The 24120-nt window shown below is 45.0% G+C and overlaps 1 protein-coding gene across 2 annotated transcripts in view; it reads left to right on the top strand.

Moving 5' to 3' along the window:
- The window catches only part of RPN2 (ribophorin II), a 73783-nt gene that overhangs the window by 25850 nt on the left and 23813 nt on the right, over positions 1 to 24120 (top strand). For both annotated transcript variants that reach the window (XM_033963691.1, XM_033963692.1), the window contains exons 9-11: positions 219 to 324; positions 11627 to 11718; positions 13327 to 13441. In XM_033963691.1, coding sequence (XP_033819582.1) covers positions 219 to 324; positions 11627 to 11718; positions 13327 to 13441 — 313 coding nt within the window. The remainder of the gene's footprint in view (positions 1 to 218; positions 325 to 11626; positions 11719 to 13326; positions 13442 to 24120) is intronic.

The following is a 24120-nucleotide window of genomic DNA, read 5'->3' as shown; positions in this document are numbered from 1 at the left end:
CAAGAAAATGTGGGACGGGCATGTGGGATCTCTTAGGAAGAGGAGGAGAGAGTGGATGCTGCAGATGGGCCATTTGGCTTTTAGATCATGCCCTGCTGCAGTAGCCCTGCCCCATTGGCATATGGGCACAGCGCACGTCTGTGTTCCCGGCCTTGCCCATACCTTCTTTATGCTGTCACTTACTAGTTTCTTAAATACCTGTGTTACCTTTTTCGTAGTGACGCCTTCGAGCTTAACTTCATGGATGTCAAACCTGCCAGTGGATATTATGACTTTTCTGTCCTCGTGGAAGGAGACAGTCGATACATCGCAAATGAAGTTGAGGTGTGTAGCTAATATATACTCTGGTCTATTCTAATAAACAGTTTTGCCAGTGTTGTGAATGCAGTCTCGTGTTTCTTTTGCTGGTAGTTTTGGTTCCTACAACCCCTGCTTTTCTGTTCTTTTAAGTTGTTTGAACTAGACCTAGCATGGAATGATATTTGGGGGGGGAATGTTAAGATGTGGTGTGTTAACCCCATTCATTATGCTTTTTTTTTTTTTTTTTTAATTCTTTATTCAGTTTTAACTCGTGCAACAAGTGTACAAAATCCAATCAAATAATTCGTACAAATCACTTGACATTCTAACAATTATTGTCAAATGCATATAAAAAAGACCCCTCCCCCACCCATCCCATTCATCAGGAATAAACCCATTAAATCACATAACATACCTCCCCATCCCCACATTAAATATAGTCCTATGTAGTAAAAAGGTGTCCAAGGTGTCTAATCATTAAAATATGCAATCAATGGCCCCCCCAAATCTTTTTGAAACTATTATAATTTCCTTGCTGTATAGCAAACACTCTCTCCATTTTATAAATATGACAAACTGAATTCCACCAAAAGGTATAATTAAGTTTAGTATAGCCCTTCCAATTTCCAGTAATATGTTGAATGGCAACCCCCATCAGTATTAACAAAAGTTTATTGTTATTTGCTGAAATTTGATACTTGAATTTCATAGACGTTCCAAATAAAATAGTATCATAGGATAGGGCAACATGATTTTCTAACATTGAATTAATTTGGGACCAAATTAACTTCCAAAAGGCATTGACCAAGGGACAGAAAAAAAGTAAATGATCTAGAGTCCCAGCATTTTTTTTCATTATGTTTATTGAAAGCTTATATACTGCTACTAATGACTGAGGAGTCAATTCAGAACAGTTGACATGAGCTTCTGTAAATGTGTTACAATAGAGTTAGGGGTTTTTGAGATGGTTTTTTTCAATACAGACACATTTATACCATAATCGATCATCAAGTAACTAGGTCTTATTTCATAAAAATGGGGCTTATGCTAAAGTAGAGGTAATAAAAGCCATCCTAACTCTCCCCTTGTCACTCAGCCCTAGCTGTGACAGTGTACCTCAGTTTTATATCATGGTCCAGGGTTGAGCCCTTTACACAGCACTAGAAATTGGAGAATGACATGGGGACAAATTTGTCACGGTTCCTGCAGGATCTCAATATCCCGGTCTCATCCCTGCCCCTGTCTCCTTCCTGCAAACTCTGCCTTAACCGCAAAAGCCTCAAACACTTACGATTTTAAAGTGTTTGAGGCTTGTGCAGATGAGGACGGAGCTTAGGCATTGGTGGAATGAGACATTATGACATCACAGTCTGAGCTCTAGAATGTTGCTACTTAGGATTTGAAAGTGTTTGAGGCTTGTGCAGATGAGGACGGAGCTTAGGCATTGGTGGAATGAGGCATTATGACATCACAGTCTGAGCTCTAGAATGTTGCTACATAGGATTTTAAAGTGTTTGAGGCTTGTGCAGGTAAGGACGGAGCTTAGGCATTGGTGGAATGAGGCATTATGACATCACAGTCTGAGCTCTAGAATGTTGCTACATAGGATTTTAAAGTGTTTGAGGCTTGTGCAGGTAAGGACGGAGCTTAGGCATTGGTGGAATGAGGCATTATGACATCACAGTCTGAGCTCTAGAATGTTGCTACATAGGATTTTAAAGTGTCTGAGGCTTGTGCAGATGAGGACGGAGCTTGCAGGGGATGGGACTAGAGGGATCCTGCGAGGGCAGGGACAGATTTATCCCCGTGTCTTTCTCTACGAAATGCACAGTACTTAAGTTTGACTTGAACGCTCGCATCTATTCACGTAGCAGTACCAGTAAACTACAGCACCCACTGTTCCAGCTATGCTTATTCCATTTCAGCTCTTTCAGTAAACCTGACCTGTTGCTTCTGCTTAGCCTTTTCTTGTCCACCTATCTACATGACCTCAATTCTTTCGGTTCTAGCAATAAATTCTATTTCCAGCTTACTAATTTTCCAATCATCATACAGCTTTATTAAAGCTCCTCATTCTTTACCCATAGCATTTACCTCATCCCTTCTCTGAGCACAGGTTGTAAACATGTTTTATTGGTGTTTGATAATACATAGTAACATAGTAGATGACGGCAGATAAAGACCCGAATGGTCCATCCAGTCTGCCCAACCTGATTCAATTTAAATTTTTTTATTTTTTCTTCTTAGCTATTTCTGGGTGAGAATCCAAAGCTTTTCCCGGTACTGTGCTTGGGTTCCAACTGCCGAAATCTCTGTTAAGACTTACTCCAGCCCATCTACACCCTCCCAGCCATTGAAGCCCTCCCCTGCCCATCCTCCACCAAACGGCCATACACAGACACAGACCGTGCAAGTCTGCCCAGTAACTGGCCTAGTTCAATATTTAATCTTATTTTCTGATTCTAAATCCTCTGTGTTCATCCCACGCTTCTTTGAACTCAGTCACAGTTTTACTCTCCACCACCTCTCTCGGGAGCGCATTCCAGGCATCCACCACCCTCTCCGTAAAGTAGAATTTCCTAACATTGCCCCTGAATCTACCATCCCTCAACCTCAAATTATGTCCTCTGGTTTTACCATTTTCCTTTCTCTGGAAAAGATTTTGTTCTACGTTAATACCCTTCAAGTATTTGAACGTCTGAATCATATCAATACCACCCTTAATATGTATGTCAAAGTGATTTACAATTGTATTATAGAAATAACATAGGAAAAAAGCTCCAATCAGTAAACATGGGTTTCCAAATCAGGTCCAGAAGTATTAGAAGCGATATAATCAAATTTTAAATAAACCTGTAAAATAAAATACAGACATCTATCGATTTTGTTGTTTTCTGTGCAGTACTTTTTAAAGGTATCCACAACTACAAGGACTTCTATATTATTTAAATCTACCCAGAGATTTAAGGGAGAACATATTTTAAAACAAATGAGAATCCACTCTTCAGACAGGCCTAATAACTGCAGATATAGTGTACATGCAACGATAAGTCCTTGTGTCTTGCTCCTTGTAGAAGTTTTGAGTCTTCTCTTAGGCAATCTCACACGTTTTTGTTGTCAATTTTATTAATGTATATTGTTATTGTGTTGCTTTTGCTTGTACTTTGCTTTGTACATTCCTGAGCGTGAAAAGGCAGAATGTAAGATTCAATTTCCAGCTCTAAACCCCGCTGTTGAGAAATGTTAGTTATGCTCCTGAAGGCTCTGTGTCTTCAGGGTTCCGTTTTCATGCATGATTAGTGAAGAGAACAGAGAGATTTTAGCCTTTTGGAACTCAATCTGGGATCAAATAAATTGTTTATTGGAAAACCATGTAGCGTTATCTTATGATACTGTGATAATTGGAATGTGTATGAGAAAAAAGAGTCGGATATCATCGAGTAACAATAAACTTTTAATGATCATGACTGGAGTTGCCATCCAACATATTACTAATACAGTGGTGCCTCGCATAACGAACGCCTCGCACAGCGAACGCTGCGCACAACGAACTTCATGTCTTGCTTCCCACAACGAACTTCGTTTCACACAACGAAGTCGCCCGAGCTGCATCCTTCCGCGCAGGCACCGCGCTTAACTGCCCTCTCTCCGCCTGGCTCCCTGTGAAACAAGCACTGGCGCTACAGCCGACACCCCGCCGAGAAGAGAAAGTGATGTCGGCAGGGAAAGAAGCACGGTATCAAGCAGCTGTGGGTCCTGCACCGCCGATGCGGCTGCATCCACTGAGAGAGCCAGCGAAACTGAATGCACATCATTCGGGCGGGAAAATGCCAACTCAACCGGCGCCATTACTACATCTTCCCCCGAAGCGTCCACATACCCTGCAGCGCATAACCCCGATGGTGTTTGCCGCTTCCCACACCGGAAACAACTTTTAACCACCTCTGCTGCCATGTTACCGCACCGAAAAAGAGAAAAAACTAACACCACAGAACATGAAAACCACCGGGCCAACCAAAAATAAGCCAAGAAAAAAAAAATGAACAGTTAAGTCCCAGTTTTTGCCGCTGAGACTCTGCCCTCTCTCACTGTAAAATTAGACTCTACTTAGTCTGTCTTTAAATTTAAAAAATGTGTGTTGTTTTAAAAAACAATTATGTTTTTAGATGTATCTAAATAAAAATAATAACAAAAAATTTATCTTTTTTTATGTCATCTTAGCATATTTTATGCTACAGAACGAATTATTTTTTTTAACATGTATTGTTATGGGAAAACGCGTTTCACATAACGAACTTTTCGCATAACAAACTTGCTCCTGGAACCAATTAAGTTCGTTGTGTGAGGCACCACTGTAACTGGAAAGATCATACCAGGTTAAACTTTAATTTTTGATGGAATTCATTATGCCACATATATAGAATAGAAAGATCAATAGCGACACAAAATGGAAATTATAATAATTTTATTAAAATATGGGAGCCATTGGCGTCTTTTCGTCATGATTAAATGCCATTTTCCTATTAGTCAGACATCATATAATAATAGGAGGGGGGAGGGATACAAATATAGGTTTCGTTACATGAATGAAGGGTTTTGAGGGAGGGTGGGGAGAGGGTTACATTTATATGTTTAGATTATAATGTAAGAAATGCCAAGTGCCTTGTTTCATTGCGTTGATTATGAATATTGTACACTTGATGAAAGATTTTTAAAACGAATAAAGAATTAAAAAAAAAAAAAAAAAGAAAGACAAATAAGTTATTTATAAGGGCCACATAAGCACATAAGCAATGCCTCTGCCAGGTCAGACCTGAGGTCCATCGTGCCCAGCAGTCCGCTCACGCGGCGGCCCAACAGGTCCAGAACCTGCGTAATAATCCTCTATCTATACCCCTCTATCCCCTTTTCCAGCAGGAAATTGTCCAATCCTTTCTTGAACCCCAGTACCGTACTCTGCCCTATTACGCTCTCTGGAAGCGCATTGGCTAAGGCTCTTAACATTTGCATCTCCTCTTCCTATAGGCTAAGGCTCTTTGCACCTGCATTGTGATGTCATAGAGCTTTATGGTTATAGAAACCTAGAAACATGATGGCAGATAAAGGCCAAATGGTCCATCCGCAGCATCCACTATCTCCTCCTCTCCCATAAGAACATAAGCAATGCCTCCGCTGGGTCAGACCTGAGGTCCATCGTGCCCAGCAGTCCGCTCACGCGGCGGCCCAACAGGTCCAGGACCTGCGCAGTAATCCTCTATCTATACCCCTCTATCCCCTTTTCCAGCAGGAAATTGTCCAATCCTTTCTTGAACCCCAGTACCGTACTCTGCCCTATTACGCTCTCTGGAAGCGCATTGGCTAAGGCTCTTAACATTTGCATCTCCTCTTCCTATAGGCTAAGGCTCTTTGCACCTGCATTGTGATGTCATAGAGCTTTATGGTTATAGAAACCTAGAAACATGATGGCAGATAAAGGCCAAATGGTCCATCCGCAGCATCCACTATCTCCTCCTCTCCCATAAGAACATAAGCAATGCCTCCGCTGGGTCAGACCTGAGGTCCATCGTGCCCAGCAGTCCGCTCACGCGGCGGCCCAACAGGTCCAGGACCTGCGCAGTAATCCTCTATCTATACCCCTCTATCCCCTTTTCCAGCAGGAATTTGTCCAATCCTTTCTTAAACCCCAGTACCGTACTCTGCCCTATTACATCCTCTGGAAGCGCATTCCAGGTGTCCACCACCCGCTGAGTAAAGAAAAACTTCCTAGCATTTGTTTTGAATCTATCCTCTTCTAATTTTTCTGAATGCCCTCTTGTTCTTTTATGTTTTGAAAGTTTGAAGAATCTGTCTCTCTCCACTTTCTCTATGCCCTTCATGCCGAGTAAAGAAAGGCAAGGCAACCACAAGCAATAAACCAAAGGAAACTGGGTGAACGAGAATCAGTGTGGCAACCACAAGGGCTTTTAAGACAGAGAAGGAGTGGGGGGAAGGGAGCTATTGTTAAATACCTTTGGTACTCAAGTATGCTTTACTCATGTTTTCGTACCAATAAAAAAGATTTGATCATAAAACAGGTTTGATGCGACCATGTTTCGGCAAATGCCTAAGTCAGAGTACATTGTCTATAAGCCAAATATAAACATAAACTGTAATAGCCTTTAAAAATAGTGATTAAAATCATTAAAGTCATTATTTTTAGCCATATGATGCTTTATTTTTCCTCATTCTCATTGATCTGGTTTCTCTTGACTGGGTTTAGCAAACATTTCAAATGACGACAACAAATTAGAATTCATTTCTATAACACTACCAGGTGCATGCAGCGCTGTGCATATTACATGCAAGAGATGGTCCCTTCTCAGAAGAGCTTATAATCTAATTATGATAGACACACAGAGGGGGCTAAGAGGTGGTAGGGAACTATATAAGGGAATGACAGACAGATGTGTTGGTTTGGTCAGTGTTTAAATGCAGCTTCAAATAAGTAGGTATTTAGTCTAGCTTTGAATACCGCCAGAGACGGAACCTGAGGTAGCAAGCCAGTAGACAAATACAGTAGAAGACAATATGTTTTTATTGGTCCAACTTAATACACACAGAGTAAATGATGGCAGATAAAGACCTGCATGGTCCATCCACCCTGTCCAATAAGGCAACCTGAGCCACACCAGCCTCTCTGCGTAGGTTACACTCCTCATGATTGAACATTTCAAGTTTATTAAAATTTTGTTATCCCGCCTATACAAATATCCAGGCGGCTTTACATAAAAAATAAGCATAAGTAGGGGAATACAATACTTAGAACATACCATCAAAGAAACATCAAAAGACAAAATAGCTGGACTAACAAGACAGACCTAAATAGACTGGTATGAAAGGAAGGGGAAGAACTACAATTGTTTTAGAGGAAAAAACAAGAGGGAGGGGGGGTCACAGAGGGTTCAACCTGAACGGCTGGACTAGCCAGGGGGACTGGACTAGTGAAGGATTAAAGCATCCTTAAAAGGACGGTCATACTGCAAAAGCATCGTTAAAAGGCATAGTTTTTAGGCTAGACTTAAAATCGTCCAACATATTAATCTCTTGTAAATAGGCCGGTGCTGAGTTCCAGAGAGAGGGGGCAATGATGGAAAAATATTATTTCTCATGACACTTTGAAAATTAATCTCCCGAAACTTAGGGGTCCTTTTTATCAAGCCGCGCTAGCGGGGTTAGCGCGTCGGACATTTCCTCACTGATGTCTCGGTATATAATGCCAAGCCTTAGATTAGATTAGATTAATGAAGGGATTGCAAGCAAGTTATTGTTGGATGATCGTGAAGTATGTTGGGAGAAATGGGGTATTAGAAGTCTATTGATGAATTTGGGTTGCCCAGCTTGCCTGGTTTTGGCATCACAGCTCAGGGCAGCTGGCATTTCATTACCATGCCCATCGCATGTAGGCAATCTGGATGCTACTGCTATACCGCAGCACCATGGCAGTAGTCTGAGGAGTGGTTTTAATATTACGGCCTCAGCATTGTCACGTTCATTATAGTAATGATTAAACCGGGGCCTTCGCCAGGTCAGGTTTTCAGGCTTTCTACAATAAATATTCATGAGCTATATTTGCATACATTGGAGATAGTGCATGCAGATCTCATCCATATTCATTGGGAAATCCTGAAGACCCAACTGGATTGTGGCTCTTGAGGACCGAGGTTGGAAACTCCTGGGTTAAACCAACAATCTAAGTACACTACTAATTAACATAAGAACATAAGCAATGCCTCTGCTGGGTCAGACCTGAGGTCCATCATGCCCAGCAGTCCGCTCACGTGGCGGCCCAACAGGTCCAGGACCTGTGCAGTAATCCTCTATTTATACCCCTCTATCCCCTTTTCCAGCAGGAAATTGTCCAATTAACAATTATGGAATCAACTCCCTCCTGCCATTAGGGCAATTGATAACATACTGACCTTCCGGAAAGCAGTAAAGACACTTCTTTTCATGGACCGGATCAATTCTGGTCTCAAACTTTGACAGACCTTGATCAACGTACCTTACTTCAGAACACCTGAGCCTGCCAACCAGTTTTTCTACCATTCACTGCAGATAGGTTAATACTCATTCATGACCCTATGATTTATTTTCTTAGATTCTGCAAGGCATGTGTTCTTAGTCACATTCTCTATAAGTTGTAAGTTATTGATTCGATATCTGTCTTTTGATCCTGTAGCATGTTATTGACTGTAATGTACATATCTCCGTTCCTGAAAACTTTGTGTATGTATTCTTGTAACCCATTCTGGGTTCCTGGGTCTATAAAAATGAATAAATAAATCATTTCAACCTTAAGATTGTAGGGTCATGAAATGGTTAACTGTTGTTTAAAATATTGCTCTGGTCTACATAGCTGAAGAAAGTGTACAATCTGTTGACTTCATCTGCCTAAAATGTATGTCCCTGCCTTACCACATTGTAAGCTGAATAGATAAGAGTTTGAGCCATGATGTACCCTGCCCTTCTGTACATTTTACATTTAGAACTGTAAGAGTTAGATAAGTGATCTGCTAGTGTGAGCTTAGGACCAATAATAACTGTAGAAAAGTTATAGAAGTAACAAATGAAAATTGTAGTTTTTGCATATATTAGTTCGCAAAAAGGGCATAAAAGTCAGTGTATTTCCTGTTTCTGACACTCTAGTAGGCAGGCTATTAACTGCACTAGAGTCCGGTATACCGTAATAAATTTCTTGTACTTTCTTCACGCCTCTGACTTTGTGTGTCCAAGAGACCTTTCAAGATGTCTTCCATGTAGACTAGGATGAGAGTTTTGAATTCGAGTCGGGCAGAGACTACGTTTCTTTTTTGACTTGGATATTAACTCTCCTGTTCCTCAGGTCCAAACAGAATTAATATCCAAAAGCTAGTTGAAAAATTTGTGGGGAGGCTGGTTTTCTAACCTGTGTGATAGGAAGGTGCATAAGTTACACCAGTTTTACTAATGCTTGCATACATTTACACCTGCTTTTCAAGCATGCACAAATTTGCCAGTGCATGTTACAAAACATGCATATCCCATCCAAGTCCGGCCCCCACGCATACCTCCAACCAGGTTAGACAGACGTAATCACGTACGCACACAAGTTTAGACATCATATACCACTGACAATTTTGCAGAAAGCAATTTTTGTGCGTAAAATACCGCTTTGCTTACAAGTGTCTTAACAAATTGCCCTCTTAAGTTAGTCCAATAAAAAGATGTCACCTTTGTATATTTAGTGTTTGAGCTTTTATTTCTGTGCGTGGAAGTGGACAGAGCAAAAGCGGTCTCTCTCTAGAGGTGCTCAGGAACACATTGGCACCGTCAGAGTTGCATGACGGGTTTCTAATGAGATACTTCATTACGAAAGGGAGGGGGTTGGTGGGGGAAGGTGGTTGTCAAGGGAGCTACATTTTGTAACTATCATTAGCATTAATTGTCCCTAATGCACTAAAGTGTTTGACAGTAATGGGCCTAATTCTCATGGTATTACTCATTGCTGTTACCACTGCATTTGTTGCCATTAAAATACCTCATAGAAGCATGTGCGACACAAATCTGAGAGGGAACTGTATGAAACCAAATCAAATAACGCAAAGGTCTGTTTTTTGGTTTTTTTTTAAATTGTGCTTTTAAGAGCAAACACAAAGATGGATTATTTTTTCAGCCAAAGATACAAGCCCATGCTAGGCTGAGTCATTCGTAAAATCGCAAGTCATCCGTGGCTGGTTGTCCTAGTGGCATCCGATTGGCCCCACAGACCATGGTATAAGGACCTAGTACATCTACAGAGAGACAAAGGTCTCAGGTTGTTAGTTCAGATGGATCTCCTGACTCTGGGCCCGATTCCCATAGAGAATCCGGAACACTTTGGGCTTACAGCATGGCTCTTGAGTGAGCTACCCTAGTAAGGAAGGGATGTTTGGAGATGGTAATTTCCACTCTGCTTAGAGCCAATGAGCCCTTGACAGTGGCAGTTAGCGGGCCTTTCCTGTTTCTGAGGTTGGAGAGAGAGAGCATCTCTGGCCTCTCATCCAGATGTGGCAGGAATCTTTAAAGGGGCTCTCAGATTGCGCCCTCTTGTGCGTCTACCATTCCTATCCTGGAACCTTAATATCATTTTACAAAGTCTCGGTAGGGCTCCATATGATCTGATGGTAAAACGATGTTCTTGGTAGTGATTACATTGGTGAGAAGAGTCTCTGAGTTACAAGCTCTCTCTTGCAGGGAGCTGTTTCTTAAGATTATGGAAGCAGGGCTGTCCTTGCTCACAGTTCCATCCTTTCTAATGAAAGTAGTCTCTGCCTTCCATATCAATCAGGAAGTCTGTTTTCCCACTTTTCAGCCTCTGGACAAGTTATGTAACACTTCATTGCCCCAGGTACAAAATAAGTATCTGTCTAAAATATGTAAACCGTTTTGATTATGTAACCACACTGAAAAAGCAGTGTAAAAGGTCCCATTCCCTTGAGTCCCCCAGCAACAGAGGAGGCAGCCACATGACTGCTTTCTTCCTCCCAGATCAGTATGGGGAGGGGACAGAGAATAATCTGCTGGGTTGGCTTCTCTGCTAGCTACTTCCAAATCTTCCTGGCCCCCATCTCCTCCTCATTCTCCTGCTTATTTCTATTGGACTACTAAAGGTGCAAAGTGCTGTATGTAAACAAGATGAAGAGAAAGAGAGGGCACTCGCTAAAGTTAAAAGGGGATAGATTCCGTACAAACATAAGGAAGGTCTTCTTCACCCAGAGAGTGGTAGAAATCTGGGACACTCTTCCAGAGGCTGTTATAGGGGAAAGCACCCTTCAGGGATTTAAGAAAAGGTTAGATAAGTTCCTACTGGACCAGAACATACGCAGGTAAGGCTAGACTCAGATAGGGCACTGGTCTTTGATCTAAGGGCCGCCGTGTGAGCAGACTGCTGGGCATGATGGATCACTGATCTAATCCAGCAGCGGCAAATCTTATGTTCTTATAAGACAGCTGCTACTTGACAGAGCTTTCAGTATAGTCAAGACAGACAAAACCGGACACACAAGAGATTGGGGAGCTTCGCTTATTATGGGAATGATTAAAATAACTGGGAATGTAGGCCCTTACCGTAAATGTATTGTCTCAGGCCACGAGGGGCCTTGTTTATAAGGTTGTTGGAGTACTAGCTGTAACGACATCATGCAAAAACATGTAAAGTCTAAATATGCATCAAATGCTTTCTCTTTTGTTGAAGGGAAGAAAGGATTTTTTTTTTCTTTCCCATTATTCATGTGTTTGATCACTCATGTTGCCTTCTCTTTTTTTTCAGTTGAAAGTGAAAGTTTCCACAGAAGTTGGCATTGACCATATGGATCTATCTATTGTGGACAAAGATCAGAGTATAGCACCAAAGACTGCAAGGTAAAGCAAAGGTGAATCAGAAGTCCAGAAGAAATGAAAGCCAGTATAATGATCTGAAGTGCTGGTGAACTGTTTTGGCAAAGTCTTGACTAGAAAGAAGTGGAACGCTTGCTAATTGAAGAAAAGGGCAACGTTTTGAACTCAGTGTGACAGGTTTCCTATAAAAGTTTCACAAAACGAAATGGTCAGCAAAAATAATTGTAGGTGATGGCTTTTTATTGAGCTAGTTTTGCGAGCCTCGCCTCCTTTATCAGGTCAGTGCAGAAGTGGGCCAACAAGGCAACCATACTGCAGTTAAATAAGAAATTATCCCCCCCCCCCCCCCGCCCCCAAAATCTGCCTTTGGTGTTTTCCACAAATAGCTCAGGAGGAGAGGAAAGACCTCGGAGAAAGTGGGTGGAGGGGGGAGATTGTTCAGGGAATTTGAGCGCCAGAGTTTCTATTTGAGTTTTCACGCGCATGAGTTGGCGTGGTTGGACTGGAACTCTTGAGCCCCTAATTCCGTACTGCTTTAGAATTTGATTTTGAAAAATGAGCAAATAGATGGCAAGCCATCACGTTCGGTTTTGAAAGATTTGTGCTATGAATGACCATTGAACTTTGCTCATTTTCATAGTACTGAAAAGCTTTAGGTCCCCTTTTTACAAAGTGACGCTAGAAGGTGCTGCGCAACAAAAGCCCCAAAGCCTATTAAATTCCTCTGGGCTTCGGGGCATTTACCGCGCCGGCCTGCACTAAAATGCTTTGTAAAAGAGGGCCTTAATGAGGTGATTTTCTGCCCCTGCAGGCTCATTTCTCTTAAATGCATTTCTGGGTGGGGTCTGTGGATACATAAGTATGTGCAGGAAACACCGTGAGCTTTTATTTAACTCCTTGTGTATATTTTGCTGGGACGGCCCTTCCCATAGCACCACAACTTTGCCCTAGGGCTGCATGTTAATCGTGGTTAATGCTGCGATTAACACATTAATAAATAAGCATAATTCAACGTTCTCCCTCCCCCCCCTTTTTTACAAAACCATAGCATGGTTTTTAGTGCCAGACATGGCAGCGCATGAGTGCCGGAGCTGTTACCGCCGTTGAAGGGAATAGACTTAGTAGATAAAGACAGGTTGTTCGCCATCCAAGGTAGAAAGAACGAGAGGGCACTCTCTAAAGTTAAAAGGGGATAGATTCCGTACAAACGTAAGGAAGTTCTTCTTCACCCAGAGAGTGGTAGAAAACTGGAACGCTCTTCCGGAGTCTGTCATAGGGAAAAACACCCTCCAGGAACTTAAGACGAAGTTAGACAAGTTCCTGCTGAACTGGAGCATACGCGGGTAGGGCTGGTCTCAGTTAGGGCACTGGTCTTTGACTTATGGGCCCCTGCGTGAGCACAATGGACCACTGGTCTGACCCAGTTGCTGGCACTAAAAACTGCGCTATGGTTTTTAAAAAGGGTTGTTAATTGACATTTAGTCCTACTTTGCTGTACATTGGGGAAAGAGAAGTGATGATAATTTAGAAAAGGATTTTTACACTAGGTAAACACATTCATTGGCTTGCAGAATGCCTCCAAAGTCCTGTTTTTAGCATTTATCACACCATTTCTTTTCTTTTTCTCTGTAGAGTAATGTACCCAACTAAAGTTACAGGAACCTTTACTGCTGACAGTCATCAAAACTTTGCCCTCTCCTTCCAGCTGGTGGATGTGAACACAGGAGCTGAACTCACGCCACATCAGGTCAGCAGGCAGTATGAACTCGCCACCTTTCTCTCGTGTGTGTGTTGTAGCAGGGTTTCCCAAGCTTTCATCCTCGTGCGTACGTTGTTGAATACTTTTTGAACTGGCGTGGGTTGAGCAGTTCTATCACCTATCGTGATGACCAAAGCAAAATAGCAGATGTCCAACCTTCCATGTTCCTTTTCCTCAGCAGACCACCACTCCGCTTTCTTCCTCACCTACTCCCCCCCCCCCCCCCCATGCTTATCCAAAGTAGGGAAACGGTAGCAACAGGAGAGAGCATATCGAGCAGTGCATGATTTCCAGCTTAACAGTTATCCTGTTCTGGAAGAAGAAAGATGCCTGTAAGCATGCACTGGCTCACAGCGCCTTCACAGATTACCAATGCGGATTTCAGGTTCCCGAGAAAGTCCAGAGGGTGGGGAAATGAAAGTTCATGACCCAAGTTGAAGGTTTATTATTTATTTTTAGTATTTATACCACTTATAATCTAAGTATTGGACGCTCAAACATTTTCCCTATCTATCCTGGCAGGCTCACACTCTTATCTAATGTACCTGGGGTAATGGGGGGTTTAAGTGACTTGCCCAAGGACACAAGGAGCAGCATGGGATTTAAACCCACAATCTCAGGGTGCTGAGGCTGTAGCTCAAACCACTGTGCCACACGCTCCCTACCGCCTGACATGGGAGCCGCTTTGCCTGTTTAATCGCCACCAGTTTGAAGGTATGAAAAAGGAAATAGGCGATTCACCTACTAGAGCCTGCGATGCCAGTTTGTAGTCCTGTAGCAAGAGCGTGTGATGTAACATGAAGCTTTAATTGAATGATGTCCTGCATCTGCTTGCCCCTGTTTCATCCTTGATATTGGTACCTAGCCAGTGTGGGGTGGATCTTGACTCCATGATAGGTGGGGAGACATTGGGAAGGAAGCTAGATTTTTTTCTTTTTTCCTAATGGACCCCAATGCATGCCAGAATCTGGTACAGCTTCAGCGATTTTGGAAAGAGCAAGGAAGTAATGTGATGGTCCCTGAAGAAATGGAGGTGCCAATGCTTGCAGTTGTTATCTCCCCTGCTACCCCCCACCCCTAAAGAATTCAGAGACTCGTTAAGGGGTTATCAGAGCAAATCTGGCATGTTGCGAAGAGAACTGAAGGCATTCTTTTTACAATTATCCCTCAATTTTGTGCTTTTTTTTTCTGAGAATTTGCTAAAAAGGTTTCAGAGCTAGCAGAAAATGGAAGAAAATTGGATGATCAGGAGCTCTCAAAGTATAGGCCAGTGCCTCGTAATAAAATTGAACAACTAGACAACACTGTAAGAAGGAGATGCCTCAACTTCCCTAAAACCAGTAGAAATTAAACTGCCCTCTGAATTGTCATCCATTACAGGAATGACTGTAGAAAAGGGGGGATGAGTCTGTCTCTCTTTTTTTTTTTTTTTGTAAATCTTTATTCATTTTTACCTCTTACTTTTTACCTCTTACTAGTGTATCAATAAAATTGACAATTGACATTTAAATACATCACTTGAACATCTATCATATTTAACAATAATACATCCTATGAAATATTCTTTTTACTTATCCAATCATTTAATAAAACTCAAAATACCCCCCCCCCATCCAACCCATCACTTGCATTGTACTTATAATGGAAAATGTTATCCATTCATTCTAGAACCTTTTTTATGAGATCATTGAGTCATTGGATGTATTTTATGAGACTTTAGATGAATAAAGGCATTTGGATTTATCAGATGAGTTGAAGGATACTTTTAGTGTGCACCATTCTGATTGGGATAATTCCACTTTGGTTTTGTGTATCCATTCATTCTATTCATTGCAATATATTATCAATGGCCCCCATATCTCTAAGTTTGTTATAATTCCCTTTTTGTATGACAATTGTTCTCTCCATCTTATAGGTGTGGCACAATGAGTTCCTCCAAAAACTGATGAGTCTGTCTTGACTACCGACAGCTGTTTAGTTTCAGGCTTTCTTGGAATCAATGAGATTACTTTTTTTTTTTTAATTCTTTATTGATTTTTAAAACTTTAATAGTGCAATACAACAAATGTAACATGTAATAACACAATAAAAGCACATTCAACATACACATGTTTTTAATCAACCATTCTTTAGCACTCTCCAGACCAGTAGAGGTTAACTTTACGAATGGGTATATATCTAATCATGACCAGCAGGTGGAGACTGAAAACAAAACTTTGGGACAGTATATACTATCCTCCCTTCTCTATTTCCCTCAGTCTTCTTTCAGTCTCCAGCAGGTGTTGAGTGATCTGTACCCATCTCTCTTGGTAGGGCTGTTGGAATTTGTTTAGGGGTTTATTGTCCCTGTTTTTGGCTGGACGGAGCTTGGTCGGGCCCTGTTTGGGGGTCCGTCCGACCTCGGGGGTGTCAAACCCGGCGGGTCACGAGCGGGGTCCCTCCCCCCACTTCCTCCACCTCCCCACATTTTTTTAGAGGAGCCTCAGCAGTAAGCCTTGCCCCCTAAGTCAAGCAAGGCATATTGCTTCGAGAGCCTGTGGAGTCTGTTCTGTAAAAAAAAAAAAAAAATAAAAAATAAAAAATCCTGAGGTAGTGCTGGTCTGAAGGGTTGTTTCCCTTTAAGAAAACTGTATTTTACTGTATTTTTTCATGTAACCAGCACTTTTTTATAGCTAGGTCGCGTCTGGAGCAATTGTGCCCTTCTCCGGGGGAGTAGGCCACAATTTTAGTCCAGCCGCGAGGCACTCGCGGCCGGCCTGAACTCGGCGGTTTGGGTCGGTGAGGTGGTGGAGCTCCGTCGGCAGCGGCTGCAGGCGCCCAGAGCTCCCCGCCGATGGTGCCTCGCGAGTCGGCTTGGAGCAGTGGGGAAGCCCGGTCTTCCACAACCGCCCACGGAGGGATTCCCCGAAGGATTCCCTCTCAGCTGATTTTTTGACAGCTGATGCCGGCTTGCCTGCTTTAGCGGCTGAGACTATTCAGGTTTCTCAGCCGCTTCAGGCTATGGAGGGAGCTTTTTTGGCGGGAAAACCGCCATCTTCTCTGTCTGGCCCCTCCATTTTGTCTGCAACCTCAGGTGACCTTCCCCCTGTATGGCGAACACAGGGGCAGGTTTCAGCATGGACCCCTGCTGGGGCAGGGAGTCCCTGGGGACCCCCAGGGGTTTTTTGCCCCCAATTTATTTTCTTTCTTTGTGCGGACTTTTGGGGGTCCCACGTGCGCCTGGGGGGTTTCGGGGGGGGTTTCCCTCCGCGCCCCCTATGGCTTTGCCTCCCTCTTTTCGTTTGGCGTCCCCTCTTCCTCCTCCCTCATCCAAGCGCCCGCGGGGGGGCTTGGATTGCGAATTGGTGGGCGGAGGAGCGTGTTGGCCTGGTTGAGGACCTGGCTGCTTTGGCGGGCTTCCAGGATCCTCTAGAGGGGACGCCTGTTGGCAGCGGGGCGGCGGGTTTCCCGTCTTCCAGAGCAGATGCGTCCGTGGTGCGCTTTTTTATTCAGAGGGATGAGCTTTTAGACCTGTGTAGCAGGTCTCCTTGGTGCTGCATTTTTGCAGTGGCGCCGCCGGAGACCCCGCGTATGGGGGCCCCTCTGCTTCAGGGGGTCTGTCCTGGTTCCCGCTCTTTTCCTGTGCGTCAGGATTTGCGGGATTTTGTGTTGGCGCAGTGGCCTATGGGCGCAGTTTCGTTTGGTGTGCGCCTTGGCTCTTGGGTATCCCGTCCCGGAGGGAGGTAGGGCTACCTTAATTTCGCCAATGGGGAACGCGGTGGTCTCGGCACTTCCTAAGCGGCATACCGTGCCTGTTATGGACGGTTCTGCTCTTAGGGTCTCGGAGGCGCGTGCGTTAGAGACTCTTCTTAAGTATGATTTTGATGTCTCTGCCTTTGGGGTCCAGGCGGCTGTTTGTGGGGAGCTAGTCGCTCGCGCCGTGTTTCGGTGGGCTGAGCGTGTCCTGGATCGGGAGTCTGATGACTGGTCTCTAGTGGATCAGGAGGTAGCGAAGATTGCGATGGCTGCCTCGTTCCTCTCAGATGCTCTTTATGACTTGGTGCGGATTTCGGCTAAGTCTATGGCATGGCCGCGCGGCGTATTTTGTGGCTGCGCGCTTGGGCGGCGGATTCTGCGTCCAAAGCTAAGTTTACTAAAGTTCCCTTTAGGGGGTCTTTTTGTTTGGAGAGGAATTAGATGAGTTGATTCAGACTCTGACGGACTCGAAGGTGCCCCGTCTGCCTGAGGACCGTGCCCGCCCTGCGTCTAGGTGTGGGGCTGCCCGGGGGCGTTTGCGGGAATTTCGCAAGTATCGCCCGGGGCGTGGGGCTGCTTCTTTCCCGGCTCAGGGTTTTTCCCGGGGTCGGTTCTTCCAGCGCATGCAGCCCTTTCGGGGGGCCCGTCGGGGGGCAGGGAATCCCTCCGCCGGTTCCCCCGCTTCCCGTCCTGCGCAATGACTCCTTGCCGGCGCCCCCTTTGGTTCCGGTGGGGGCCCGGCTGCGCAAATTTTTCCCCAAATGGGCCGAGATCGCGTCCGATCAGTGGGTCCTTGAGGTGGTGCGGGACGGTTACGCTCTGGAGTTTACCCGCTCTCTGCCGGACCTTTTCCTCGCTTCTCCATGTCAGACTCCATGGAAGACGCAGGCTTTTCGTCAGACCCTTCAGCGTTTGCTAGATCTCGAGGCAGTGGTGCCGGTGTCCCCTACGGAGTGGGGCACCGGCAGGTACTCCATTTACTTTGTGGTGGCCATAAAGGAGGGGACCTTTCGGCCCATCCGGGATTTGAAAGGGGTCAACAGAGCTCTCAAGATTCCGTCTTTCCGCATGGAAACGCTGCGGTCGGTCATTCTGGCGGTTCAGCCGGGGGAGTTTCTTACGTCTCTCGATCTGACGGAGGCCTACTTGCAGGTTCCAATTCGGGCCTCTCATCAGCACTTCCTTCGCTTTGCGATCTTGGGGCGGCACTTTCAGTTCTGTGCGCTTCCCTTTGGTCTGGCCACGGCTCCTCGGACGTTCACCACGGTAATGGTGGTCGTCGCGGCAGCCTTGCGGTCGGTGGGCATCCTGGTTCACCCCTACCTGGACGACTGGTTGATTCGGGCAAAGTCGTTGCAGGAGAGCTCCCGGGTTACGGCTCGGGTGGTGGAGTTTCTCCGGTCGCTGGGCTGGGTGGTCAACCTTTCCAAGAGTCGGTTGGTCCCGGCTCAGCGTCTGGAGTGCCTTGGGGTTATGTTCGACATCTCCTTGGGGAAGGTCTTCCTTCCAGAGGCCCGGGTGAGCAAATTGCAATCTCAGATTCGCCTGCTTTTGGCGTCCCGGGGTCCTCGGGCGCGAGATTTCCTCCAAGTCCTGGGGTCAATGGCGGCGTCCCTGGACGTGGTGAGGTGGGCGCGGGCCCACATGCGTCCTCTTCAGTATGCTCTGCTCCGGAGGTGGTCTCCCCGGAGGCAAGATTTGGATGTTCCGGTTCCCCTGCGAGGCTTGGCGCGCTGCAGTCTGCGCTGGTGGCTCCGGACCCCTCACCTGGTTCAGGGGGTGGGTCTGGATCTCCCGCAGTGGACGGTGCTCCTTACGGATGCGAGTCTCCTCGGTTGGGGGGCTCAGTTTATGGGCCACTCAGCTCGGGGCACCTGGTCCGCGGAGGAGGCCTCCTGGTCGATCAACGGGTTGGAGACCAGAGCGGTCAGGCTGGCGCTGTTAGCTTTCCACTCCCTTTTGCTGGGCAAGTCGGTCAGAGTCCTGTCGGACAATGCCACGGCGGTGGCTTATGTCAATCGTCAGGGGGGCACCAAGAGCACTCCTGTGGCGCAGGAGGCGGCTCGGCTCATGGTTTGGGCGGAGTCCCATCTTCTGGACCTCTCGGCTTCTCATATAGCCGGGGTAGAAAATGTTCAGGCAGACTTCCTCAGTCGTCACTTCCTGGATCCAGGAGAGTGGTTTCTCGGCGCCGGAGCGTTTCGGTTGATAGTGCAAGATTGGGGGCAGCCCCTGATGGACCTGATGGCCACGAGTGGCAACGCCAAAGTGCCCCGCTTCTTCAGTCGTCGCAGGGAAGGGCTGGCCAAGGGTCTGGATGCTCTGGTCCAGCCGTGGCCAACGGAGGGGCTGTTGTATGTGTTCCCTCCTTGGCCGCTGGTGGGCAGAGTGCTTCTTCGCATTGTTCACCATCCGGGTTTGGTGGTGCTGGTGGCTCCGGATTGGCCTCGACGTCCGTGGTATGCGGATCTGGTGAGGCACCTGGTGGCGGTTCCTCTTCCTCTGCCTCTCTCGGACGACCTTCTGATGCAGGGTCCCATTCCCTTGTTCGACCCGTCTCTCTTCTGTCTTACGGCGTGGCTCTTGAAAGGGGTCGCCTTAGCAAGAAGGGATATTCAGACAAGGTGATCGCTACACTGTTGGGGTCCCGGAGGCTTTCTACCTCTCGGGCTTATGTGCGGGTTTGGCGTCTCTTTGAGGAATGGTGTCGGGCGCGGGGAGTGACCTCTTTTCGCGCTTCTCTGCCTAACATTCTAGAGTTCTTGCAGGATGGCCTGGATAGAGGCCTGGCTTGGTCTTCTCTCCGGGTTCATCTTGCGGCCCTGTCGACCTTTCGAGGGTTGGTGTCAGGTCAGCGTTTATCGGCTCTTCCTGATGTGATTCGGTTTCTGCGGGCGGCCAAGTTGCTTAGGCCTCCCCTACGGCCCTCGGTTCCCTCTTGGGATCTTAATCTGGTTCTCTCTGTTTTGGTGCGCCCGCCTTTCGAGCCCTTGGACGACTGTTCTTTGAAGGACCTTACTTTGAAGGCGGTCTTTTTGGTGGCCATTACTTCTGCTAGGCGTATTTCTGAGCTGCAGGCTTTCTCTTGTAGGGCTCCCTTCTTGGAGTTGTCTAGGGAGCGGGTCATCTTGCGGCCTGTTCCTTCCTTTCTGCCGAAGGTTGTTTCTCCTTTTCATGTCAATCAATCGGTGGTTCTCCCGGTCTTGGGTGGTCGGGAGGGCTCTTCTGAGCAACGGCAGCTGCGCAAGTTGGATGTCGGTCGGGTCCTTCGCTCTGATGTGCAGCGGACCCAGGAATTCCGGAAGTCCGATCATCTCTTTGTCCTCCTGGCTGGTCCTCGTCGGGGAGCTGGCGCTTCTAAGGCTACTATTGCGCGCTGGATCAAGGAGACGATTGCTTCCGCTTATCTTCTGAAACAGCAGCCTGTTCCGGAGTTTCTCAAGGCTCATTCCACTCGGGGTCAGGCGGCTTCTTGGGCTGAGTCGTCGCTCGTGCCTCTGGTGGATATTTGTAAGGCTGCGGTTTGGTCCTCCTTGTATTCTTTTGTTAGACATTATCGGGTAGATGTTCAGGCGCGTCGGGACGCGGTGTTCGGTGAGCGTGTTCTGGTATCGGCCCTTCGGGGGTCCCGCCCGTGAGAGGGACTGCTTTGGTACGTCCCATTCGTAAAGTTAACCTCTACTGGTCTGGAGAGTGCTAAAGAAGGAGAAATTAGGTTCTTACCTGCTAATTTACTTTCTTTTAGCTTCTCCAGACCAGTAGAGGTCCCCACCCTGTCTGTTGTTGTTGTTGTTGTTGGGGCTGTTTTCGCGGGCAGTTTTTGTTTTTTGCTGCGGGTTCTAGTATTTTTCTAGGGCCGGGGAGAATTAAAGAACAGCGGCTGTGGCTCGGCTGGCTTAGCTGGCGAGCTGTGGGGACATTTTCCTTCGGGTATTTCTCCTCTGCATTTTCCAACAGCATTTGGGTATGTTATTTGTTACTCCTGTTCGGAGTATTGTTTTCTTCCTGTTTTCCAGTTCTTGGTTCTGCTTGGCTATTCGGCAGACTGAGGGAAATAGAGAAGGGAGGATAGTATATACTGTCCCAAAGTTTTGTTTTCAGTCTCCACCTGCTGGTCATGATTAGATATATACCCATTCGTAAAGTTAACCTCTACTGGTCTGGAGAAGCTAAAAGAAAGTAAATTAGCAGGTAAGAACCTAATTTCTCCTTTTCCCCCACCCACCCAATGATTATTCAATAAAACACAATAACAAAGATTACCGCAAAAAAACAAAACAAAACCCATATCCTATTCTAATTACTGATATCTTCCCATCCAGTCACCCACCCCCAAATGTAAGTACCTTAGAACCAACCTAAGACAGATATAATCCCCCCCTACCTGGATATGTACCAAAATAAACAAAAATTAATTCACATCAGTAATCAATTACAAAGATGTGACATAAGATGTCCATGAGCCCCGTATCAAATTAAATATGTCCCAAATTATTAGTGTTCATCCTTTCAAGTCTATAACTGGAGCAAAGACTTGCTCACCAGAATGAAAAATTTAAACGATCAAAGTTTTTCCAGTTTTTATACTTTTTAACTTCCTCTTTCTGATCACTTTGGCTCGTGGTTGAAGAGTTGGTACGGAAATTTTTCCTAAGTAATCAACGTTTACCCCTTTTTTGATAAAGGACAAGAATATTTCCAGACGTCACATGTGCAGCACAATTTAGAAAGAAGTTTATTCTGTTCAACTGGATAATTCTTTTGAAAGATAGTTACTATGAGTGATTATTAGATATACCCTTTTAAGGCTGTGAATTGATTGGTTTAAATATATAGTTCTTGGCACAAGAGAGGGGGTGTTTCTTTCTTCTCTGCTTTTTCTCAGTCATCAAAGAGCCTATTTATTAAGCTACGTTAAGGGTTAAATAATTTAATAAAATGAGCTACTCTGTTAGCATCATATCAACATGCATAATATTACAGTGTTGGCCAGATCTCAAATAGGTTCACAGAATCCATAGAAACATGGAAATATGATGGCAAATAAAGGCCAAATGGCCCATTCAATCTGCCCAACCACAGCAAACATTATCTCTTCCTCTCTCTAAGAGATCCCACGTGCCTATCCCAGGCTTTCTTGAAATCAGACACAGTCTCTGTCTCCACCACCTCTTCTGAGAGACTGTTTCACGCATCTACCACCCTTTCTGTGAAAAAGTATTTCCTTAGATTACTCCAAGCCTATCGCCTCTTAACTTCATCCTCTACCCTCTCATTCCAGAGTTTCCTTTCAAATGAAAGAGACTCGACTCATGCGCATTTACGCCACGTAGGTATTTAAACATCTCTATCATATCTCCCCTCTCCCGTCTTTCCTCCAAAGTATACAGACTGAGATCTTTAAGTCTATCCCCATACGCCTTATGATGAAGACCACGCACCATTTTAGTAGCCTTCCTCTGGACCGACTCCATCCTTTTTATATCTTTTTGAAGGTGCGGCCTCCAGAAGTATACACAATATTCTAAATGAGGTCTCATCAGAGTCATATACAGGGGCATAAATACCTCCTTTTTCCTACTAGCCATACCTCTCCTCATGCAACCTAGCATCCTTCTAGCTGCAGGAATACCAAAGCCATGTTGTCGTCTTATGTAGGGACAATGTGTCGAAGCCTGTTTGGGTTTAGTGGGAAGCACATTTGCAGCACCTTCACAGCCAATGTTTCATGACCTGGAACAACAGCAGAGGCACTTTAAGAAGTCTAGTCTAATGTTGCTTTAATGCAAATTAACACAGCCTAAAGAGACAAATCAAAGCGGTTAACAATAAAAAAAAAAAAAAACATATTAAAAATTAAGAATGGAATTCCATAAATCAATGGGAAAGTAACATTCACTCGAGCGCAAGGAGAAACTGTGCACACTTTATCAATCATGTGGTCACTGTGTTCCCACCACCCCAGGTAGGCTGCAGGATATGTCATTGTGTTCCCACCACCCCAGGTAGGCAGCAGGATATGTTCAGAAAAGAGAGGTTTTCAGTAAAGAATGAAATATATAAGATTTTTCTAGATGAAGGTAGCGTGGAAAAAAATTCCAAAGTGCAGGAGCTAAAAATTAAAATGCTCTAGATCATTTTAGATAGGTTTCTGTGGTACTTTGTGTGTGTCTTAAGTGCTTTGAAAATGAGCCCCTTTCTGTTAAAACTCGTAAAAAAAAAAAAACAGCAGACACAGAAGGAAACCTTCAACAAGTGTCCTGAAAGTGCAGTAATTTACTTTGTGTCATTCTTGCTAGAAGGGTCTATAGCGTGAAGCTTTCCCTCTTTCAACTTAATTTCAGACAGTCCAAGCCATCACTACAGAACTGCATCTGCTGATCCAAGTCATAGCAATAGAGATGGATGCTCAGATAGCGTGGTAATGTCCCAGGAGCAGATTAAAAGCAAATAACAGCAGTTTAAACATGCTACTGAATTTCACCCAAAACCAACATAATGTTTGCAATGTGAAGTTATGATGTTTGGCATATCTGAAAATATTTAATGAGAGACGTGTAGTTGGATATTGTATCCACTGATTTCCCCAGAGAAGCCTTGACTAGCCTGAACAAAGATGAACTATAGTAATCTTATTAATAACAAGAACATGAATCAAAGTAGCTAAATTCTCCTTTAAAACAGGTTTTATGATGCTCAACTAATGTTCTAACGATGTGACATCATGATTAGACTTGAATCCACTATTGCACCCAGCATAGAAACATAGAAAGTGACAGCAGATAAGGGCCAAGGCCCATCAAGTCTGCCCACACCAATGACCCTCCCCTACCTCACTTTGTGAAGAGATCCCACCTTTCGATCCCATTTAGCTTTAAAATCAGGCACACTGCTGGCCTCAATTACCTGTATCGGAAGACTATTCCATCGAT

This window comes from Geotrypetes seraphini, chromosome 11 (assembly GCF_902459505.1).
Source record: "Geotrypetes seraphini chromosome 11, aGeoSer1.1, whole genome shotgun sequence".
Lineage (NCBI taxonomy): Eukaryota > Metazoa > Chordata > Amphibia > Gymnophiona > Dermophiidae > Geotrypetes > Geotrypetes seraphini.
This window is presented reverse-complemented; position numbering and strand designations above follow the sequence as displayed.